Below are 17,613 nucleotides of genomic sequence, written 5' to 3'. Positions count from 1 at the left end.
CAGTATGTCGGTGTGAATTGAACACTAAAGTATATTATTTTCTGTATTTTGCAGTTTCACAACATAAACGTTTTCAATATATTCATTCAAGAAAAGTCACGCCTTGGGAGTTTTATTGAAGACTTAGTTGTTAGCTATCTGTCTAGTTTTGCATGGGAACGCAACTCAAGGGCAGAATACTAACTAAAAAGCAGCATTCCTCAAGTGAGGATGGCTTTCACTTCAGCAGTAATAAATGCATGAACTTATTTGAGGAAAAGATCATGATCATTAGAAAGCCAATTACGGACTCCTCTTTAAATCTGCGTATTCCTCCAAAGCTCAGTTGTCCCGAGTCTGCACAACTCTGCCAGGACCTCGGATCAAGAGAGACGCTCAAGTGTTTTAGTACTTCAGTCGTTCCAAGACTGAAGACATCCTCTGATGAACCGAAATATGTAACGTTAGTGACAGTAAACAATTTGTACTTTCATGACAGAAACAATCCCAGCCTGAACTCAGGAGTAAAACTCTTGAACCTCTGAACCATACCTTTTAAAACTATTCGGGAGATCATTTTGATGCCCAGTACATATTTTTCAAACGAGTACTTGGATTATCAATCAACTTTTTCTTCAATATTACGGAACGCCAGAGGGTAGATAACTTGCTGGCAAGAGATTCCCACTAGATAACACAGCCACAAAGTACAAATTGGCTCTATCGTAAAAATGTATGACAACCAAAATACGCGTTTTGGTCTTAATTTAAGGTTGGGCCATTAGATCAGCAGTGTGGTTCGGTTTAAAATCCGTTTATAAGAAGATGAATTGTAGAAATATGCGGGCAAGCTTGCTAGCCCCAAAATGTGTACAACTTCAAAGTTGCTCAACTGTAGCACAGGGGATCAACTACTGCATTTGAAGACACTGCCACCTGCTGACATGTGCCTCAAATGTGATTATCAAAGAGTCCTCAACAGCCATTTGAGTTAGATAACTACATAGATTTGATTTGACAGTTATAAATTACATCCAGGGGGAAGATACCACCAGTCCGGTCCCTTACACGCCTTTCTTGTGACGTATTATGCGCGGCCATAAAACGGTGACCTATTGTGACGTAACCAAGCATCAATTCGCTACATGAACTGTGTTCAGCTTTGATATCAACAGTACAATCTCTTTCTTCAATCAGCTTGTTTCAGCTAATCTTTTGCCGCTTTTTTGTGTGTTAGGATATGTTTTGTGCCAATCAATTGATGAAAATGTATCCCTCAGAAAACAAGATGGATCGTAGTGATGAGAGAATCAGAAGAGCTTTAAGGCGCCGCCCTTATGTGGTAAATACACATTAATTTATTTTGTGTTCTGTCTTTGTTATCACATTTTAAATTGTGGAGGTCCCAAATGGCAGCCACTTTAAACAATGCTACTTATTTGACCTGTGCCCAGTGGGCTCAGATCAAAATACTGTGCACATCAGTCAAAGTAATACACTATCATAGCCACTTTGGCGTGCCATTTGTCTTTGTGTGTGTTAGGATATGTTTTGTGCCAATCAATTGATGAAAATGTACCATCTCGTTCAGAAAACAAGATGGATCGTAGTGATAAGAGTAGAATCAGAAGATTACTTTTGGTTATCGCTGCATTTCGGAACTGTGGTAAATACCTATTTATTTATTTTGTGTTCTGTCTTTGTTATCACATTTGATTTGATTTGATTTTTGTGTTGACAGTTGAATCCAGTGAGGGTGAACTCCCCTGATTCTGTGATGTGGCCAACCGGTAAGGTGCACAGAAGACCAAGGCCTGTAAGTCAAATCGGACCTGAAAACAATTACACATAAACATTACTTATGCTCCATGTACAAACTGCAGTTATCACAATAAAAGCAACTGCAGATATCCCTCCCCATCTAAACTCATTTGAAATTGAATGCTCTCTTGACAGTCTACTTCAGCGCAGACCCCTCAGATCCACAAAAGGCCTGTAAGTCACATTCAAATCAACCACATAACAGTAGCTACTTAAATGATTTATTGATAGCTACATCATTTATTTCCAAGGCCAAAATGAGCTAAATATGTTTTACTGTTCACAGCCAATCATTGAGAACTGTGGGCAGGAACAGACATCTGGGGATGGACGGGACATGAATTCAGAGCCTCTCAGCCAGGTCAGACATCTCTGCTGTTCCCATAGAGATCAATCTGTTGATTCAAATGGCAATTTTGGTTGGCTTGGTTGAATTGACAATCCTTCATTGGAAATGCTAAAGAATCCTACAGTATGGAAGGTCTTTAGTCCCATCCCTAATGTTATGGGAGTTGCATTTATTGCATTTCAATCCACTTGCATTTTCAATTACCCATGAATTACTCTCTATTTGTACAAGTATGTTGGATTGCCTAAATATTCAACATTTTCTTGGCAGTCAATGCCAGTGAATTCCATGGCTGCCCTAAGTACATGCCTTTGTCTGTCTCCTCAGTCTGGAAGGGTGACTCGGCTGATGGAGAGAAATTATGATGGGGTGATCTCATCCTCCAACTCTGATGACATCTCTATCTACTCCTTCACTGACTGTGAATCTGAGGTAAGAGAGTTGTACACCATAGATGTGTTGAGTGATATGACTGTGAAGAGAATAGTCTCAGACTAATTGACTCTGATACACAGTCTGATGAGGATCATGAAAGGAGGACACCACCGCTGATAGTGAAGGATAAGGAGGATGGAAAGGTGACAAAGTTTGAAGTGAGGGAAATGGTAGAGGACGACAATCTGTCTCTCCACTCCTTGGATGATTCAGACTTTCTGGTATGTTCTGCACCATGTATTTGAGTAACTCTTTGACTGAATGTGGAAAATGGACTATGACCAACTTGCTCTCTGACACAGTGTGATAATGGCAATGATGCCTCTGCTGAGGACAGTCCAGGGTCTTCAAAGGAACCACAGAGAAAAGGGGCTTCACTGAAGGACCCTCGACTGGTATTCTCTTACATTTGTGTGTTAGTGGTGCGCAGGTCAGCTGTTTCTTCAGCCAAGCCCACCCGCAATTGCTAATAACCCATCCGCAACCGCCCGACTATATGTGAAAAAGTGAAAACCTGACCCTAGTCCACAAATATAGAACATCAGAGAAGGCAGAACGATTTTTTTGTCAGGGGGTGCAGGATTTTGTTGTAGCTAATATGGATATGTTTCTGCTGATCATTTCCGACATTTTGGCAGGCTATTTGTTAGTCAACTTGTCTATAATTAGATAGAAGACTAAATAAACCCTTGCTCACCGGAATAATGTTATAAATGGTAGAATGAATGCTTCAATGTAGTTGACATCGGTAAAGTTCTCCGTCATCTTTGATTCTTTCGCGGAGCAAGTAGAAAATGCAAAAACTCAAGATAAAAAAGGGAAACTACTATCAGCTTTTAGGAGGCTGATAAAGCAGTCCCTAACTGCACAATCGCATTCTCTCAAGATGCCGAAAGAAATCATATTTCTCCACTCCTGTTCCCGAGTCAAAATATAGTCTACATTTGTTGTAGCCTATCATTTTACTGCAATAAATGCTTAATTCTGCAGGAGTTAATATTAAGACTGTGAGAGGTTAATTAAAGATCTACAGTCAGTGTCCAGATTTCAGTTTCCATTTAACTCATCTGAACGGTTTGTTCCCTTGATGTGCCATAGGCCTATTTGAATCCCCTCTTGTGACTGTCGAATTTGTATAGTGCCTCACAATCGTCACACATAATAGAGACACTGCCATCATCCTCTTTGAATACTTCATCAAATCTTTTCCAAACATTCCTTTTCTGGCCATCCCTTCTTTAATTTCAACTCTCCATTTCGTAGATTTCCTCTTATTGAATTCAACTCTGACATTGTCCTTTTTGCGTCAGTGGATCCACAGTAACTTTTTCTGCCCTTTCCCAAAAGTGTTTGGTGATTGGTGTCTAGTCTATTTGGCACGCGCCAAATTAGGCCCTAAAGCTTAGGTTTACGTACAACTGCTAAATAGCCTATAGATATAAATGACACAAGAATGATACATTTATGGAATTTTTTCATGTATTGTTTTCTCTTTATTCAACCCGACCGCCTCCCCCATAATATTTCATGACCCTAAACCCGCCGCCCTGTGGATATAACTGCGGGACTGCAGCTTATGAGTCAATGCATCACTAATGTGTGTTACATCTCAATGATTTGACCCTATGTCTGTACAGATTATTGTGGCCAAGCCCAACATCCTTCTCCCTGCCTCTGTGAGTGCCCTGAAGAAGGCATCGCGGCTGATGGAGTTGGTCCCTACTGTCCAGCCCTGCAGGGAGCAGCTGGACAAGAAGACACAGTGGACCAACACCAACGAGGAGAGCCTGAGGAGGATTAAAAAAAAACTGGCCTCCATAGAGCTCGACCTGGAGGAAGGCCTGAACAAGGTCAACGACGGTCAGGACATCAACCACGAGAGGCAGAAGAACGAGGGATGCTTCAGAGCCTGGATTGAGAAGTGGATGGGGAGGAGGAAGGAGGAAAGACTGAGGGATGAAGATGTGAATAGGCAAGACAAAGGGAGGATGGGCGAGGAAGTGAGGGCACTGATCCAAGTGATGAAGAGAAACTGCAGTGAAAGTGATCTTGAGGCAGTAAACCTGGACAGTTGGCTGAATGACTTGGAAAGGTTGAAAGTGGCCTTCAAGAAATGCACTGGAGAGATGGCCGAAATGGTAGAGAGCATGGCAGAAATGCAGACCAGAATAGCTGAGAGCAGGCTCCTCAAGCCTGAAAAAAATAACTATGTCCAGAGCTTTGTAAATGAATCTTACTTATTGAGTGTAGTCATGTATCTAATGTATTTATAGATTAGTCATACAGTATATCTACAGATTTTGTATAACATAGCACTGTCCTAACAGTTTGTTTGTTGTTTCTGGTCTTACAGAGCCCAGGGAAAGTCTCTGGTCCTGTGTCTGGCCTCTCTCCTCTTGTGACCTCAGCACCCCGGACCCTGGCTGAAGCCCTACAAGCCCTGCCCTCTGCTGTGGCCCGTCCCTCCCAAAAGGATGTCCCAAAGCCTCCGACACCTCCAAGCCCTGTCTCTGTCATTGTTGCTTCGCCTGCTGTGGAGTACTTACCATACCACCGCAGCCCTCGCCTGGCCCCAATCACCAACCTGAGTGAGAACGGCAGGAAGCTGCTCCAGAAAAATGTCAGGAGTGACGCCACAGGTGAGAGGAAACAGGAAGGGAATATTAGCCATATTTCCTTCTACACTATATCATACCTCTAGATACCATAGCTCAAGAGTAGAAAATAGCCATAAGCTTATATTACTTTATCTCCTTGTCCAAAATATTCAGGAAAGGAAGGTCAAAAGGAAAAAGACCAAGGGAAAAAAGCAAGTGAAGAAAGAGAAGGCCAGTAAGATGCAGCAGGTGGAAAATGTTGGAGAACGTAAGGAGGACAAGAAAGAGGAAAAGAAGAGTCTGAGGAAGAGGTGAGGAAATAGAAGAGGGGAACATAACAAGGGCGTTTTAGAGATTTATAGAAATAGAATGAGGTAGAGAAATATAGAAATTGAATGAGGTAGCAGAGAAAGAGCAGCTATCTGATGTTTAATGGCAAACTATTATTTATTCTCCTGTTGTGTTTGATTGACAGGTTTCTCCAGTGGCTGCTGCCCAAACTGAGATGTTCGAAGAAATAATGGCCAACTACTACTACAACACACACACACATACTATTGATATTGGTCTCATTGTTATATTTTGAGACATGCACCATTCTTTAAAAAATTAAAAAGACCCAATAATTATATTGGTTCCCATACAGCCTACTAGGGTAGCGTATGATAATGGGTTGGATTTACATAGCGTGTAGTTATCAGGCTTGGAAATATAGCCAGGAGATGCAGGGTCAACACCCCTACTCATGTCATAAGTGCCATGAGATGTTTAGTGACCACAGAGAGATAGGACCTCTGTGTGCACAGTCTCATCCGAAGGACAGCACCGGCCGCAGGGCAGTGTCTGGCATTGGGCTCTTAGGTCTTCTTTGGCCAAAGGGAAGTGAAGAGGGCCAGTATGAGAGAGCAAGAACTTTCTTAGCAGATAATGATAACATGACAACAGTAGCTGTAGATGATGTAATGAAAAGTTGTAGGGTGGTTGGTAATGGAGAACATCAGGTGGATCCACGTCTTGGTGTTGGGCAGGACCCCTAGCTCCTGCAGAACAGGAGCAGAGTTAAAGGGAACAGGGTAGGAGACAGAGACGTAAACACTCCGGTAGCTCTCCTTCTGTTTCTCCTGCGCCTTGTCCATGTTCTGTCTCACCTTGATTGATGACAGGAATACATGCAATTATATTTCATATTACAAATACATATCTCTTGGAGGGACAGAAAATAAATGAACAGAGGACAATCATTTTTACCTGGTCAAAAACCTCCACGTCCTTCTCAGTCTGTGCCTGAAGGTAGTACTCAAAGGTGTTCTGATCTGGTTCGACAACTTCCACCACATCAGGTGGGGTTTCAGTGATCTGAAAGTACGTTATGCAAAAATAGCAATAGACAAACACTAAGTCAATCCCAATTTTGAAAGACTACAGTATATGCAATAATTGTATATACAATTCCATTGTTTACCTCAGTCAACAGCTGCGGCTCCCGTCCATACTCAGCCTGGATGCTGCTGTTGTGTGCAAAGAGAATTACCTTCAGGTTGTTCTCCCACCCTTCCTGATACCAATCAAGGGACTTGCCCATGGCAGTCTTGAGGTTCTGGTTGGTCCATTTACTAAGGGTTTTGAAAAATGTTGTTTTAATCTAGGTTGTATAAATCAAGAGTACCAAGAGATTTGTCTACTGTATGGGTAAAAAAACACAAAGTACAAAACACACAAGCCAAAAGGAGGTCTTACAATCAACTGACAATCAAAGCTTTCTTGCATTGATTTGACCTTGAACATTCAGAGCCTGCTTGTGTATTCAAACCAAAAACATCTGTGAAGAAAAAGTGGACCTTCAAGTACTGCCTCAAATCACTTGTCCAAGCATATTGCATCTCAATGTATAACATGAGACAGAAAACACATTGAATGAAAACTATGGGCTCGATTAAATCTGTATCGCCGATGTTCAGAGCTATAGAGGCTTATAACCACACTGACATCATTTAAAAAAAACTTTATTAGTTATACCATAAGTTGACGTTTTTACAAGGATTGTGATTGCTGAAAATAGCGCACTTGAAATGTAAAGGTAATTTCCAATCTTTGAGAACATTGCCTTTGAATTTCAATCGAGCTATAGCAAGTTTTGGTGTTACTGAAGTCATCAATCTGTCACTGAAGACACAGGTGCTCCTGGATGAACCGTCACAGATTCTGTTAGTGATTCCGGCATGTTTACTGTGAACCTCTGGGGGACACTGACAGACAGACAGTGGACTAGGGTGGGAATGTTGAAAATGTGGATGTTGAGCCACTGGAGCCCAGTGACTGCTGGTTTGAGAGGCAGATGCATGCCCATGACTGAGTCCATGGCCAAAGCTGTGTTTGTGACTATGTCCATGACCGTGGCTGCAGCTGTGTCCATGCTTGTGACCATGTCCGTGACTTGGCCTCAAGCCCCCCATGGTTGTGTCCGTAATAACTTGAGAGCTGAACAAGGCTCCCCTGTTTATAGTAGGAGTGGGCCCAGCCTTCAAATGTCTTTGGTGTGGTCTCGGTAGCCTGTAGGTTGGAGGTAGAGGACACTGGAGCGTAGGCTTGATCTGGGCAGGAGCCTGGTGTTGGAATTATTCTGCAATCAATGAGAACGTAGACAGATTTCAGAGAGCTTCTCTATACCAGTGATTCTCTATCTAATCATGGGGGACCACTAGGTGCCTATTGTAAAGTATTCAATTACAGCTGAGGATCATCTATTATAACTGCACCTCATTATACTGTAGTGTGTAACGGATGTGAAACGGCTAGCTTAGTTAGCGGTGCGCGCTGAATAGCGTTTCAATCGGTGACGTCACTTGCTCTGAGACCTTGAAGTAGTAGTTCCCCTTGCTCTGCAAGAGCCGCGGCTTTTGTGGAGCGATGGGTAACGATGCTTCGTGGGTGACTGTTGTTGATGTGTGCAGAGGGTCCCTGGTTCACGCCCGGGTATGGGCGAGGGGACGGTCTAAAGTTATACGGTTACAAGTACATCATGTGCTCTGGCTTGCACACAGCAAATGTTATTTAATGACCTCTTGTCTTGTCTGATAAATGATGGTTCTGGTGCTTTCTCAGTACTCACGGTGGGTGGACCGTCTTCCTTCTCGTCTCTATTGATGCCGGGTACATACAGGACACCAATGTTCCTCAGCAGCCTGAAAGGCATCTTCTTATCCAGCACTGGTGCCCTGGCATCGGACATGTTCAGAAGTCAGAGCAAGCCCTTTCCGTCTGACTCATATACAAGACCTATAACCCAATAACACTTAACTACACTACTAAGCACACTTCTAAAGCTGTGACATACTGCAGAGGAGCGTATCACATTTATTTTGAACCGCAATGAGGTTGGAATAAGGATACAGATCTCCCCTGCGATGAGTGCACTGTGGCCATACACATACAGGAGAAGGATACTGGCATGAACCCCTCCACCAAACAGTAGCAGACCCAGTATGCTGTACAACACCCCTGTGCTGATAGAGAGCAGCAGAAACCAAACAGTGCTCACACTCTTCTCAATGCCACCAGAGAGGCCCCAGAACCCCAATAGTGAGGAGTCCCAATACTGAGGAGTAGCTGGGTCACTGTCTTGTGGTGGAAGACAGTGACCCAGCCCTCACTGCTGCTCGATCATCCTATTTTTCCAACTAAATTGAGGAAAATAAGAACAATCCGAAATTTATTTTTGATACTGTCGCAAAGCTAACTGAAAAGCAGCATTCCTCAAGTGAGGATGGCTGTCACTTCAGCAGTAATAAATTCATGAACTTCTTTGAGGAAAAGATCATGATCATTAGAAAGCCAATTACGGACTCCTCTTTAAATCTGCGTATTCCTCCAAAGCTCAGTTGTCCTGAGTCTGCACAACTCTGCCAGGACCTCGGATCAAGAGAGACGCTCAAGTGTTTTAGTACTTCAGTCGTTCCAAGACTGAAGACATCCTCTGATAAACCGAAATATGTAACGTTAGTGACAGTAAACAAATTGTACTATAATGACAGAAACAATCCCAGCCTGAACTCAGGAGTAAAACTCTTGAACCTCTGAACCATACCTTTTAAAACTATTCGGGAGATCATTTTGATGCCCAGTACATATTTTTCAAACGAGTACTTGGATTATCAATCAACTTTTTCTTCAATATTACGGAACGCCAGAGGGTAGATAACTTGCTGGCAAGAGATTCACACTAGATAACACAGCCACAAAGTACGAATTGGCTCTATCGTAAAAATGTATGACAACCAAAATACGCGTTTTGGTCTTAATTTAAGGTTGGGCCATTAGATCAGCAGTGTGGTTCGGTTTAAAATCCGTTTTTAAGAAGATGAATTATAGAAATGTGCGGGCAAGCTTGCTATAGCCCCAAAATGTGTACAACTTCAAAGTTTCTCGACTGTAGCACAGGGGATCAACTACTGCATTTGAAGACACTGCCACCTGCTGACATGTGCCTCAAATGTGATTATCAAAGAGTCCTCAACAGCCATTTGAGTTAGATAACTACATAGATTTGATTTGACAGTTATAAATTACACCAAGGGGGAAGATACCACCAATCGGGTCCCTTTCGCGCCTTTCTTGTGACGTATTATGCGCGGCCAAAAAACGGTGACCTATTGTGACGTAACCAAGCATCAATTCGCTACATGAACTGTGTTCAGCTTTGATATCAACAGTACAATCTCTTTCTTCAATCAGCTTGTTTCAGCTAATCTTTTGCCACATAGTCTGCCCTAGCTGACGCTGTGCAGAGAATAAATACTACGATTGGAAACGGTTGGTTCGACGCGTTCGCACTGCACAAGGTGATTTGGAGTTTAGAATGTCTGGTTGGCTCTTACATTCTTTGGGAGGTCCCAAATGGCACCCTGTAGTGTAGTACTTTTGACCTGTGCCCAGTGGGCTCAGATCAAAATAAGTGCACAAGTCAAAGTAAGTGCACTATATAGGGAATGGCGTGCCATTTGTCTGTGTGTGTGTGTTAGGATATGTTTTGTGCCAATCAATTGATGAAAATGTATCTCTCAGAAAACAAGATGGATCGTAGTGATGAGAGAATCAGAAGAGCTTTAAGGCGCCGCCCTTATGTGGTAAATACCTATTTATTTATTTTGTGTTCTGTCTTTGTTATCACATTTTAAATTGAGTGTTGTGTTGACAGTTGAATCCAGTGAGGGTGAACTCCCCTGATTCTGTGATGTGGCCAACCGGTAAGGTGCACAGAAGACCAAGGCCTGTAAGTCAAATCGGACCTGAAAACAATTACACATAAACATTACTTATGCTCCATGTACAAACTGCAGTTATCACAATAAAAGCAACTGCAGATATCCCTCCCCATCTAAACTCATTTGAAATTGAATGCTCTCTTGACAGTCTACTTCAGCGCAGACCCCTCAGATCCACAAAAGGCCTGTAAGTCACATTCAAATCAACCACATAACAGTAGCTACTTAAATGATTTATTGATAGCTACATCATTTTTCAAGGCCAAAATGAGCTAAATATGTTTTACTGTTCACAGCCAATCATTGAGAACTGTGGGCAGGAACAGACATCTGGGGATGGACGGGACATGAATTCAGAGCCTCTCAGCCAGGTCAGACATCTCTGCTGTTCCCATAGAGATCAATCTGTTGATTCAAATGGCAATTTTGGTTGGCTTGGTTGAATTGACAATCCTTCATTGGAAATGCTAAAGAATCCTACAGTATGGAAGGTCTTTAGTCCCATCCCTAATGTTATGGGAGTTGCATTTATTGCATTTCAATCCACTTGCATTTTCAATTACCCATGAATTACTCTCTATTTGTACAAGTATGTTGGATTGCCTAAATATTCAACATTTTCTTGGCAGTCAATGCCAGTGAATTCCATGGCTGCCCTAAGTACATGCCTTTGTCTGTCTCCTCAGTCTGGAAGGGTGACTCGGCTGATGGAGAGAAATTATGATGGGGTGATCTCATCCTCCAACTCTGATGACATCTCTATCTACTCCTTCACTGACTGTGAATCTGAGGTAAGAGAGTTGTACACCATAGATGTGTTGAGTGATATGACTGTGAAGAGAATAGTCTCAGACTAATTGACTCTGATACACAGTCTGATGAGGATCATGAAAGGAGGACACCACCGCTGATAGTGAAGGATAAGGAGGATGGAAAGGTGACAAAGTTTGAAGTGAGGGAAATGGTAGAGGACGACAATCTGTCTCTCCACTCCTTGGATGATTCAGACTTTCTGGTATGTTCTGCACCATGTATTTGAGTAACTCTTTGACTGAATGTGGAAAATGGACTATGACCAACTTGCTCTCTGACACAGTGTGATAATGGCAATGATGCCTCTGCTGAGGACAGTCCAGGGTCTTCAAAGGAACCACAGAGAAAAGGGGCTTCACTGAAGGACCCTCGACTGGTATTCTCTTACATTTGTGTGTTAGTGGTGCGCAGGTCAGCTGTTTCTTCAGCCAAGCCCACCCGCAATTGCTAATAACCCATCCGCAACCGCCCGACTATATGTGAAAAAGTGAAAACCTGACCCTAGTCCACAAATATAGAACATCAGAGAAGGCAGAACGATTTTTTTGTCAGGGGGTGCAGGATTTTGTTGTAGCTAATATGGATATGTTTCTGCTGATCATTTCCGACATTTTGGCAGGCTATTTGTTAGTCAACTTGTCTATAATTAGATAGAAGACTAAATAAACCCTTGCTCACCGGAATAATGTTATAAATGGTAGAATGAATGCTTCAATGTAGTTGACATCGGTAAAGTTCTCCGTCATCTTTGATTCTTTCGCGGAGCAAGTAGAAAATGCAAAAACTCAAGATAAAAAAGGGAAACTACTATCAGCTTTTAGGAGGCTGATAAAGCAGTCCCTAACTGCACAATCGCATTCTCTCAAGATGCCGAAAGAAATCATATTTCTCCACTCCTGTTCCCGAGTCAAAATATAGTCTACATTTGTTGTAGCCTATCATTTTACTGCAATAAATGCTTAATTCTGCAGGAGTTAATATTAAGACTGTGAGAGGTTAATTAAAGATCTACAGTCAGTGTCCAGATTTCAGTTTCCATTTAACTCATCTGAACGGTTTGTTCCCTTGATGTGCCATAGGCCTATTTGAATCCCCCTCTTGTGACTGTCGAATTTGTATAGTGCCTCACAATCGTCACACATAATAGAGACACTGCCATCATCCTCTTTGAATACTTCATCAAATCTTTTCCAAACATTCCTTTTCTGGCCATCCCTTCTTTAATTTCAACTCTCCATTTCGTAGATTTCCTCTTATTGAATTCAACTCTGACATTGTCCTTTTTGCGTCAGTGGATCCACAGTAACTTTTTCTGCCCTTTCCCAAAAGTGTTTGGTGATTGGTGTCTAGTCTATTTGGCACGCGCCAAATTAGGCCCTAAAGCTTAGGTTTACGTACAACTGCTAAATAGCCTATAGATATAAATGACACAAGAATGATACATTTATGGAATTTTTTCATGTATTGTTTTCTCTTTATTCAACCCGACCGCCTCCCCCATAATATTTCATGACCCTAAACCCGCCGCCCTGTGGATATAACCGCGGGACTGCTGCTTATGAGTCAATGCATCACTAATGTGTGTTACATCTCAATGATTTGACCCTATGTCTGTACAGATTATTGTGGCCAAGCCCAACATCCTTCTCCCTGCCTCTGTGAGTGCCCTGAAGAAGGCATCGCGGCTGATGGAGTTGGTCCCTACTGTCCAGCCCTGCAGGGAGCAGCTGGACAAGAAGACACAGTGGACCAACACCAACGAGGAGAGCCTGAGGAGGATTAAAAAAAAACTGGCCTCCATAGAGCTCGACCTGGAGGAAGGCCTGAACAAGGTCAACGACGGTCAGGACATCAACCACGAGAGGCAGAAGAACGAGGGATGCTTCAGAGCCTGGATTGAGAAGTGGATGGGGAGGAGGAAGGAGGAAAGACTGAGGGATGAAGATGTGAATAGGCAAGACAAAGGGAGGATGGGCGAGGAAGTGAGGGCACTGATCCAAGTGATGAAGAGAAACTGCAGTGAAAGTGATCTTGAGGCAGTAAACCTGGACAGTTGGCTGAATGACTTGGAAAGGTTGAAAGTGGCCTTCAAGAAATGCACTGGAGAGATGGCCGAAATGGTAGAGAGCATGGCAGAAATGCAGACCAGAATAGCTGAGAGCAGGCTCCTCAAGCCTGAAAAAAATAACTATGTCCAGAGCTTTGTAAATGAATCTTACTTATTGAGTGTAGTCATGTATCTAATGTATTTATAGATTAGTCATACAGTATATCTACAGATTTTGTATAACATAGCACTGTCCTAACAGTTTGTTTGTTGTTTCTGGTCTTACAGAGCCCAGGGAAAGTCTCTGGTCCTGTGTCTGGCCTCTCTCCTCTTGTGACCTCAGCACCCCGGACCCTGGCTGAAGCCCTACAAGCCCTGCCCTCTGCTGTGGCCCGTCCCTCCCAAAAGGATGTCCCAAAGCCTCCGACACCTCCAAGCCCTGTCTCTGTCATTGTTGCTTCGCCTGCTGTGGAGTACTTACCATACCACCGCAGCCCTCGCCTGGCCCCAATCACCAACCTGAGTGAGAACGGCAGGAAGCTGCTCCAGAAAATGTCAGGAGTGACGCCACAGGTGAGAGGAAACAGGAAGGGAATATTAGCCATATTTCCTTCTACACTATATCATACCTCTAGATACCATAGCTCAAGAGTAGAAAATAGCCATAAGCTTATATTACTTTATCTCCTTGTCCAAAATATTCAGGAAAGGAAGGTCAAAAGGAAAAAGACCAAGGGAAAAAAGCAAGTGAAGAAAGAGAAGGCCAGTAAGATGCAGCAGGTGGAAAATGTTGGAGAACGTAAGGAGGACAAGAAAGAGGAAAAGAAGAGTCTGAGGAAGAGGTGAGGAAATAGAAGAGGGGAACATAACAAGGGCGTTTTAGAGATTTATAGAAATAGAATGAGGTAGAGAAATATAGAAATTGAATGAGGTAGCAGAGAAAGAGCAGCTATCTGATGTTTAATGGCAAACTATTATTTATTCTCCTGTTGTGTTTGATTGACAGGTTTCTCCAGTGGCTGCTGCCCAAACTGAGATGTTCGAAGAAATAATGGCCAACTACTACTACAACACACACACACATACTATTGATATTGGTCTCATTGTTATATTTTGAGACATGCACCATTCTTTAAAAAATTAAAAAGACCCAATAATTATATTGGTTCCCATACAGCCTACTAGGGTAGCGTATGATAATGGGTTGGATTTACATAGCGTGTAGTTATCAGGCTTGGAAATATAGCCAGGAGATGCAGGGTCAACACCCCTACTCATGTCATAAGTGCCATGAGATGTTTAGTGACCACAGAGAGATAGGACCTCTGTGTGCACAGTCTCATCCGAAGGACAGCACCGGCCGCAGGGCAGTGTCTGGCATTGGGCTCTTAGGTCTTCTTTGGCCAAAGGGAAGTGAAGAGGGCCAGTATGAGAGAGCAAGAACTTTCTTAGCAGATAATGATAACATGACAACAGTAGCTGTAGATGATGTAATGAAAAGTTGTAGGGTGGTTGGTAATGGAGAACATCAGGTGGATCCACGTCTTGGTGTTGGGCAGGACCCTAGCTCCTGCAGAACAGGAGCAGAGTTAAAGGGAACAGGGTAGGAGACAGAGACGTAAACACTCCGGTAGCTCTCCTTCTGTTTCTCCTGCGCCTTGTCCATGTTCTGTCTCACCTTGATTGATGACAGGAATACATGCAATTATATTTCATATTACAAATACATTTCTTACATATCTCTTGGAGGGACAGAAAATAAATGAACAGAGGACAATCATTTTTACCTGGTCAAAAACCTCCACGTCCTTCTCAGTCTGTGCCTGAAGGTAGTACTCAAAGGTGTTCTGATCTGGTTCGACAACTTCCACCACATCAGGTGGGGTTTCAGTGATCTGAAAGTACGTTATGCAAAAATAGCAATAGACAAACACTAAGTCAATCCCAATTTTGAAAGACTACAGTATATGCAATAATTGTATATACAATTCCATTGTTTACCTCAGTCAACAGCTGCGGCTCCCGTCCATACTCAGCCTGGATGCTGCTGTTGTGTGCAAAGAGAATTACCTTCAGGTTGTTCTCCCACCCTTCCTGATACCAATCAAGGGACTTGCCCATGGCAGTCTTGAGGTTCTGGTTGGTCCATTTACTAAGGGTTTTGAAAAATGTTGTTTTAATCTAGGTTGTATAAATCAAGAGTACCAAGAGATTTGACTACTGTATGGGTAAAAAAACACAAAGTACAAAACACACAAGCCAAAAGGAGGTCTTACAATCAACTGACAATCAAAGCTTTCTTGCATTGATTTGACCTTGAACATTCAGAGCCTGCTTGTGTATTCAAACCAAAAACATCTGTGAAGAAAAAGTGGACCTTCAAGTACTGCCTCAAATCACTTGTCCAAGCATATTGCATCTCAATGTATAACATGAGACAGAAAACACATTGAATGAAAACTATGGGCTCGATTAAATCTGTATCACCGATGTTCAGAGCTATAGCGGCTTATAACCACACTGACATCATTTAAAAAAACTTTATTAGTTATACCATAAGTTGACGTTTTTACAAGGATTGTGATTGCTGAAAATAGCGCACTTGAAATGTAAAGGTAATTTCCAATCTTTGAGAACATTGCCTTTGAATTTCAATCGAGCTATAGCAAGTTTTGGTGTTACTGAAGTCATCAATCTGTCAGTGAAGACACAGGTGCTCCTGGATGAACCGTCACAGATTCTGTTAGTGATTCCGGCATGTTTACTGTGAACCTCTGGGGGACACTGACAGACAGACAGTGGACTAGGGTGGGAATGTTGAAAATGTGGATGTTGAGCCACTGGAGCCCAGTGACTGCTGGTTTGAGAGGCAGATGCATGCCCATGACTGAGTCCATGGCCAAAGCTGTGTTTGTGACTATGTCCATGACCGTGGCTGCAGCTGTGTCCATGCTTGTGACCATGTCCGTGACTTGGCCTCAAGCCCCCCATGGTTGTGTCCGTAATAACTTGAGAGCTGAACAAGGCTCCCCTGTTTATAGTAGGAGTGGGCCCAGCCTTCAAATGTCTTTGGTGTGGTCTCGGTAGCCTGTAGGTTGGAGGTAGAGGACACTGGAGCGTAGGCTTGATCTGGGCAGGAGCCTGGTGTTGGAATTATTCTGCAATCAATGAGAACGTAGACAGATTTCAGAGAGCTTCTCTATACCAGTGATTCTCTATCTAATCATGGGGGACCACTAGGTGCCTATTGTAAAGTATTCAATTACAGCTGAGGATCATCTATTATAACTGCACCTCATTATACTGTAGTGTGTAACGGATGTGAAACGGCTAGCTTAGTTAGCGGTGCGCGCTGAATAGCGTTTCAATCGGTGACGTCACTTGCTCTGAGACCTTGAAGTAGTAGTTCCCCTTGCTCTGCAAGAGCCGCGGCTTTTGTGGAGCGATGGGTAACGATGCTTCGTGGGTGACTGTTGTTGATGTGTGCAGAGGGTCCCTGGTTCACGCCCGGGTATGGGCGAGGGGACGGTCTAAAGTTATACGGTTACAAGTACATCATGTGCTCTGGCTTGCACACAGCAAATGTTATTTAATGACCTCTTGTCTTGTCTGATAAATGATGGTTCTGGTGCTTTCTCAGTACTCACGGTGGGTGGACCGTCTTCCTTCTCGTCTCTATTGATGCCGGGTACATACAGGACACCAATGTTCCTCAGCAGCCTGAAAGGCATCTTCTTATCCAGCACTGGTGCCCTGGCATCGGACATGTTCAGAAGTCAGAGCAAGCCCTTTCCGTCTGACTCATATACAAGACCTATAACCCAATAACACTTAACTACACTACTAAGCACACTTCTAAAGCTGTGACATACTGCAGAGGAGCGTATCACATTTATTTTGAACCGCAATGAGGTTGGAATAAGGATACAGATCTCCCCTGCGATGAGTGCACTGTGGCCATACACATACAGGAGAAGGATACTGGCATGAACCCCTCCACCAAACAGTAGCAGACCCAGTATGCTGTACAACACCCCTGTGCTGATAGAGAGCAGCAGAAACCAAACAGTGCTCACACTCTTCTCAATGCCACCAGAGAGGCCCCAGAACCCCAATAGTGAGGAGTCCCAATACTGAGGAGTAGCTGGGTCACTGTCTTGTGGTGGAAGACAGTGACCCAGCCCTCACTGCTGCTCGATCATCCTATTTTTCCAACTAAATTGAGGAAAATAAGAACAATCCGAAATTTATTTTTGATACTGTCGCAAAGCTAACTGAAAAGCAGCATTCCTCAAGTGAGGATGGCTGTCA

The 17,613-nt window shown here is 43.1% G+C and overlaps 2 protein-coding genes and 1 long non-coding RNA gene across 17 annotated transcripts in view; 2 read left to right on the top strand and 1 right to left on the bottom strand.

Annotated features, from left to right (window-relative positions):
- The window catches only part of LOC118389988 (uncharacterized), a 19,487-nt gene extending 14,400 nt beyond the window's left edge, over window positions 1–5,087 (top strand). For all 3 annotated transcript variants that reach the window (XR_008147430.1, XR_008147432.1, XR_008147431.1), the window contains one exon: window positions 4,938–5,087. The gene's annotated coding sequence lies outside the window, so the exon portion shown is untranslated. The remainder of the gene's footprint in view (window positions 1–4,937) is intronic.
- Window positions 1–14,483, top strand: part of LOC127906116 (uncharacterized) — a 22,196-nt gene extending 7,713 nt beyond the window's left edge. For 3 of the 13 annotated variants that reach the window (XM_052529821.1, XM_052529822.1, XM_052529820.1), the window contains 11 exons: window positions 1,260–1,321; window positions 1,721–1,795; window positions 1,936–1,974; window positions 2,087–2,161; window positions 2,477–2,581; window positions 2,665–2,805; window positions 2,887–2,979; window positions 12,875–13,459; window positions 13,591–13,875; window positions 14,008–14,144; window positions 14,309–14,483. In XM_052529821.1, coding sequence (XP_052385781.1) covers window positions 1,268–1,321; window positions 1,721–1,795; window positions 1,936–1,974; window positions 2,087–2,161; window positions 2,477–2,581; window positions 2,665–2,805; window positions 2,887–2,979; window positions 12,875–13,459; window positions 13,591–13,875; window positions 14,008–14,144; window positions 14,309–14,354 — 1,635 coding nt within the window. In that variant the 5' untranslated portion in view covers window positions 1,260–1,267 and the 3' untranslated portion in view covers window positions 14,355–14,483. Of the gene's footprint in view, window positions 1–54; window positions 244–629; window positions 752–1,259; window positions 1,322–1,720; window positions 1,796–1,935; window positions 1,975–2,086; window positions 2,162–2,476; window positions 2,582–2,664; window positions 2,806–2,886; window positions 2,980–9,485; window positions 10,020–10,242; window positions 10,305–10,375; window positions 10,451–10,590; window positions 10,630–10,738; window positions 10,814–11,128; window positions 11,234–11,316; window positions 11,458–12,874; window positions 13,460–13,590; window positions 13,876–14,007; window positions 14,145–14,308 lie in introns of those variants that run through there. The other 10 variants (XM_052529827.1, XM_052529825.1, XM_052529826.1 and 7 more) reach the window with 6 other exon arrangements.
- On the bottom strand, window positions 5,704–17,577 carry LOC127933112 (uncharacterized). The gene is made up of 3 exons (XR_008147433.1): window positions 16,950–17,577; window positions 14,981–16,460; window positions 5,704–6,329 (listed from the first exon to the last, which is right to left on the bottom strand). It is a non-coding gene; the product is annotated as an uncharacterized LOC127933112 (long non-coding RNA).
- Window positions 17,578–17,613: the final 36 nt, after the last annotated feature.

This window comes from Oncorhynchus keta, chromosome 11 (assembly GCF_023373465.1).
Source record: "Oncorhynchus keta strain PuntledgeMale-10-30-2019 chromosome 11, Oket_V2, whole genome shotgun sequence".
NCBI lineage: Eukaryota > Metazoa > Chordata > Actinopteri > Salmoniformes > Salmonidae > Oncorhynchus > Oncorhynchus keta.
Note: the sequence above shows the minus strand (reverse complement) of the source record. Positions and strands in the feature narration are given on the sequence as shown.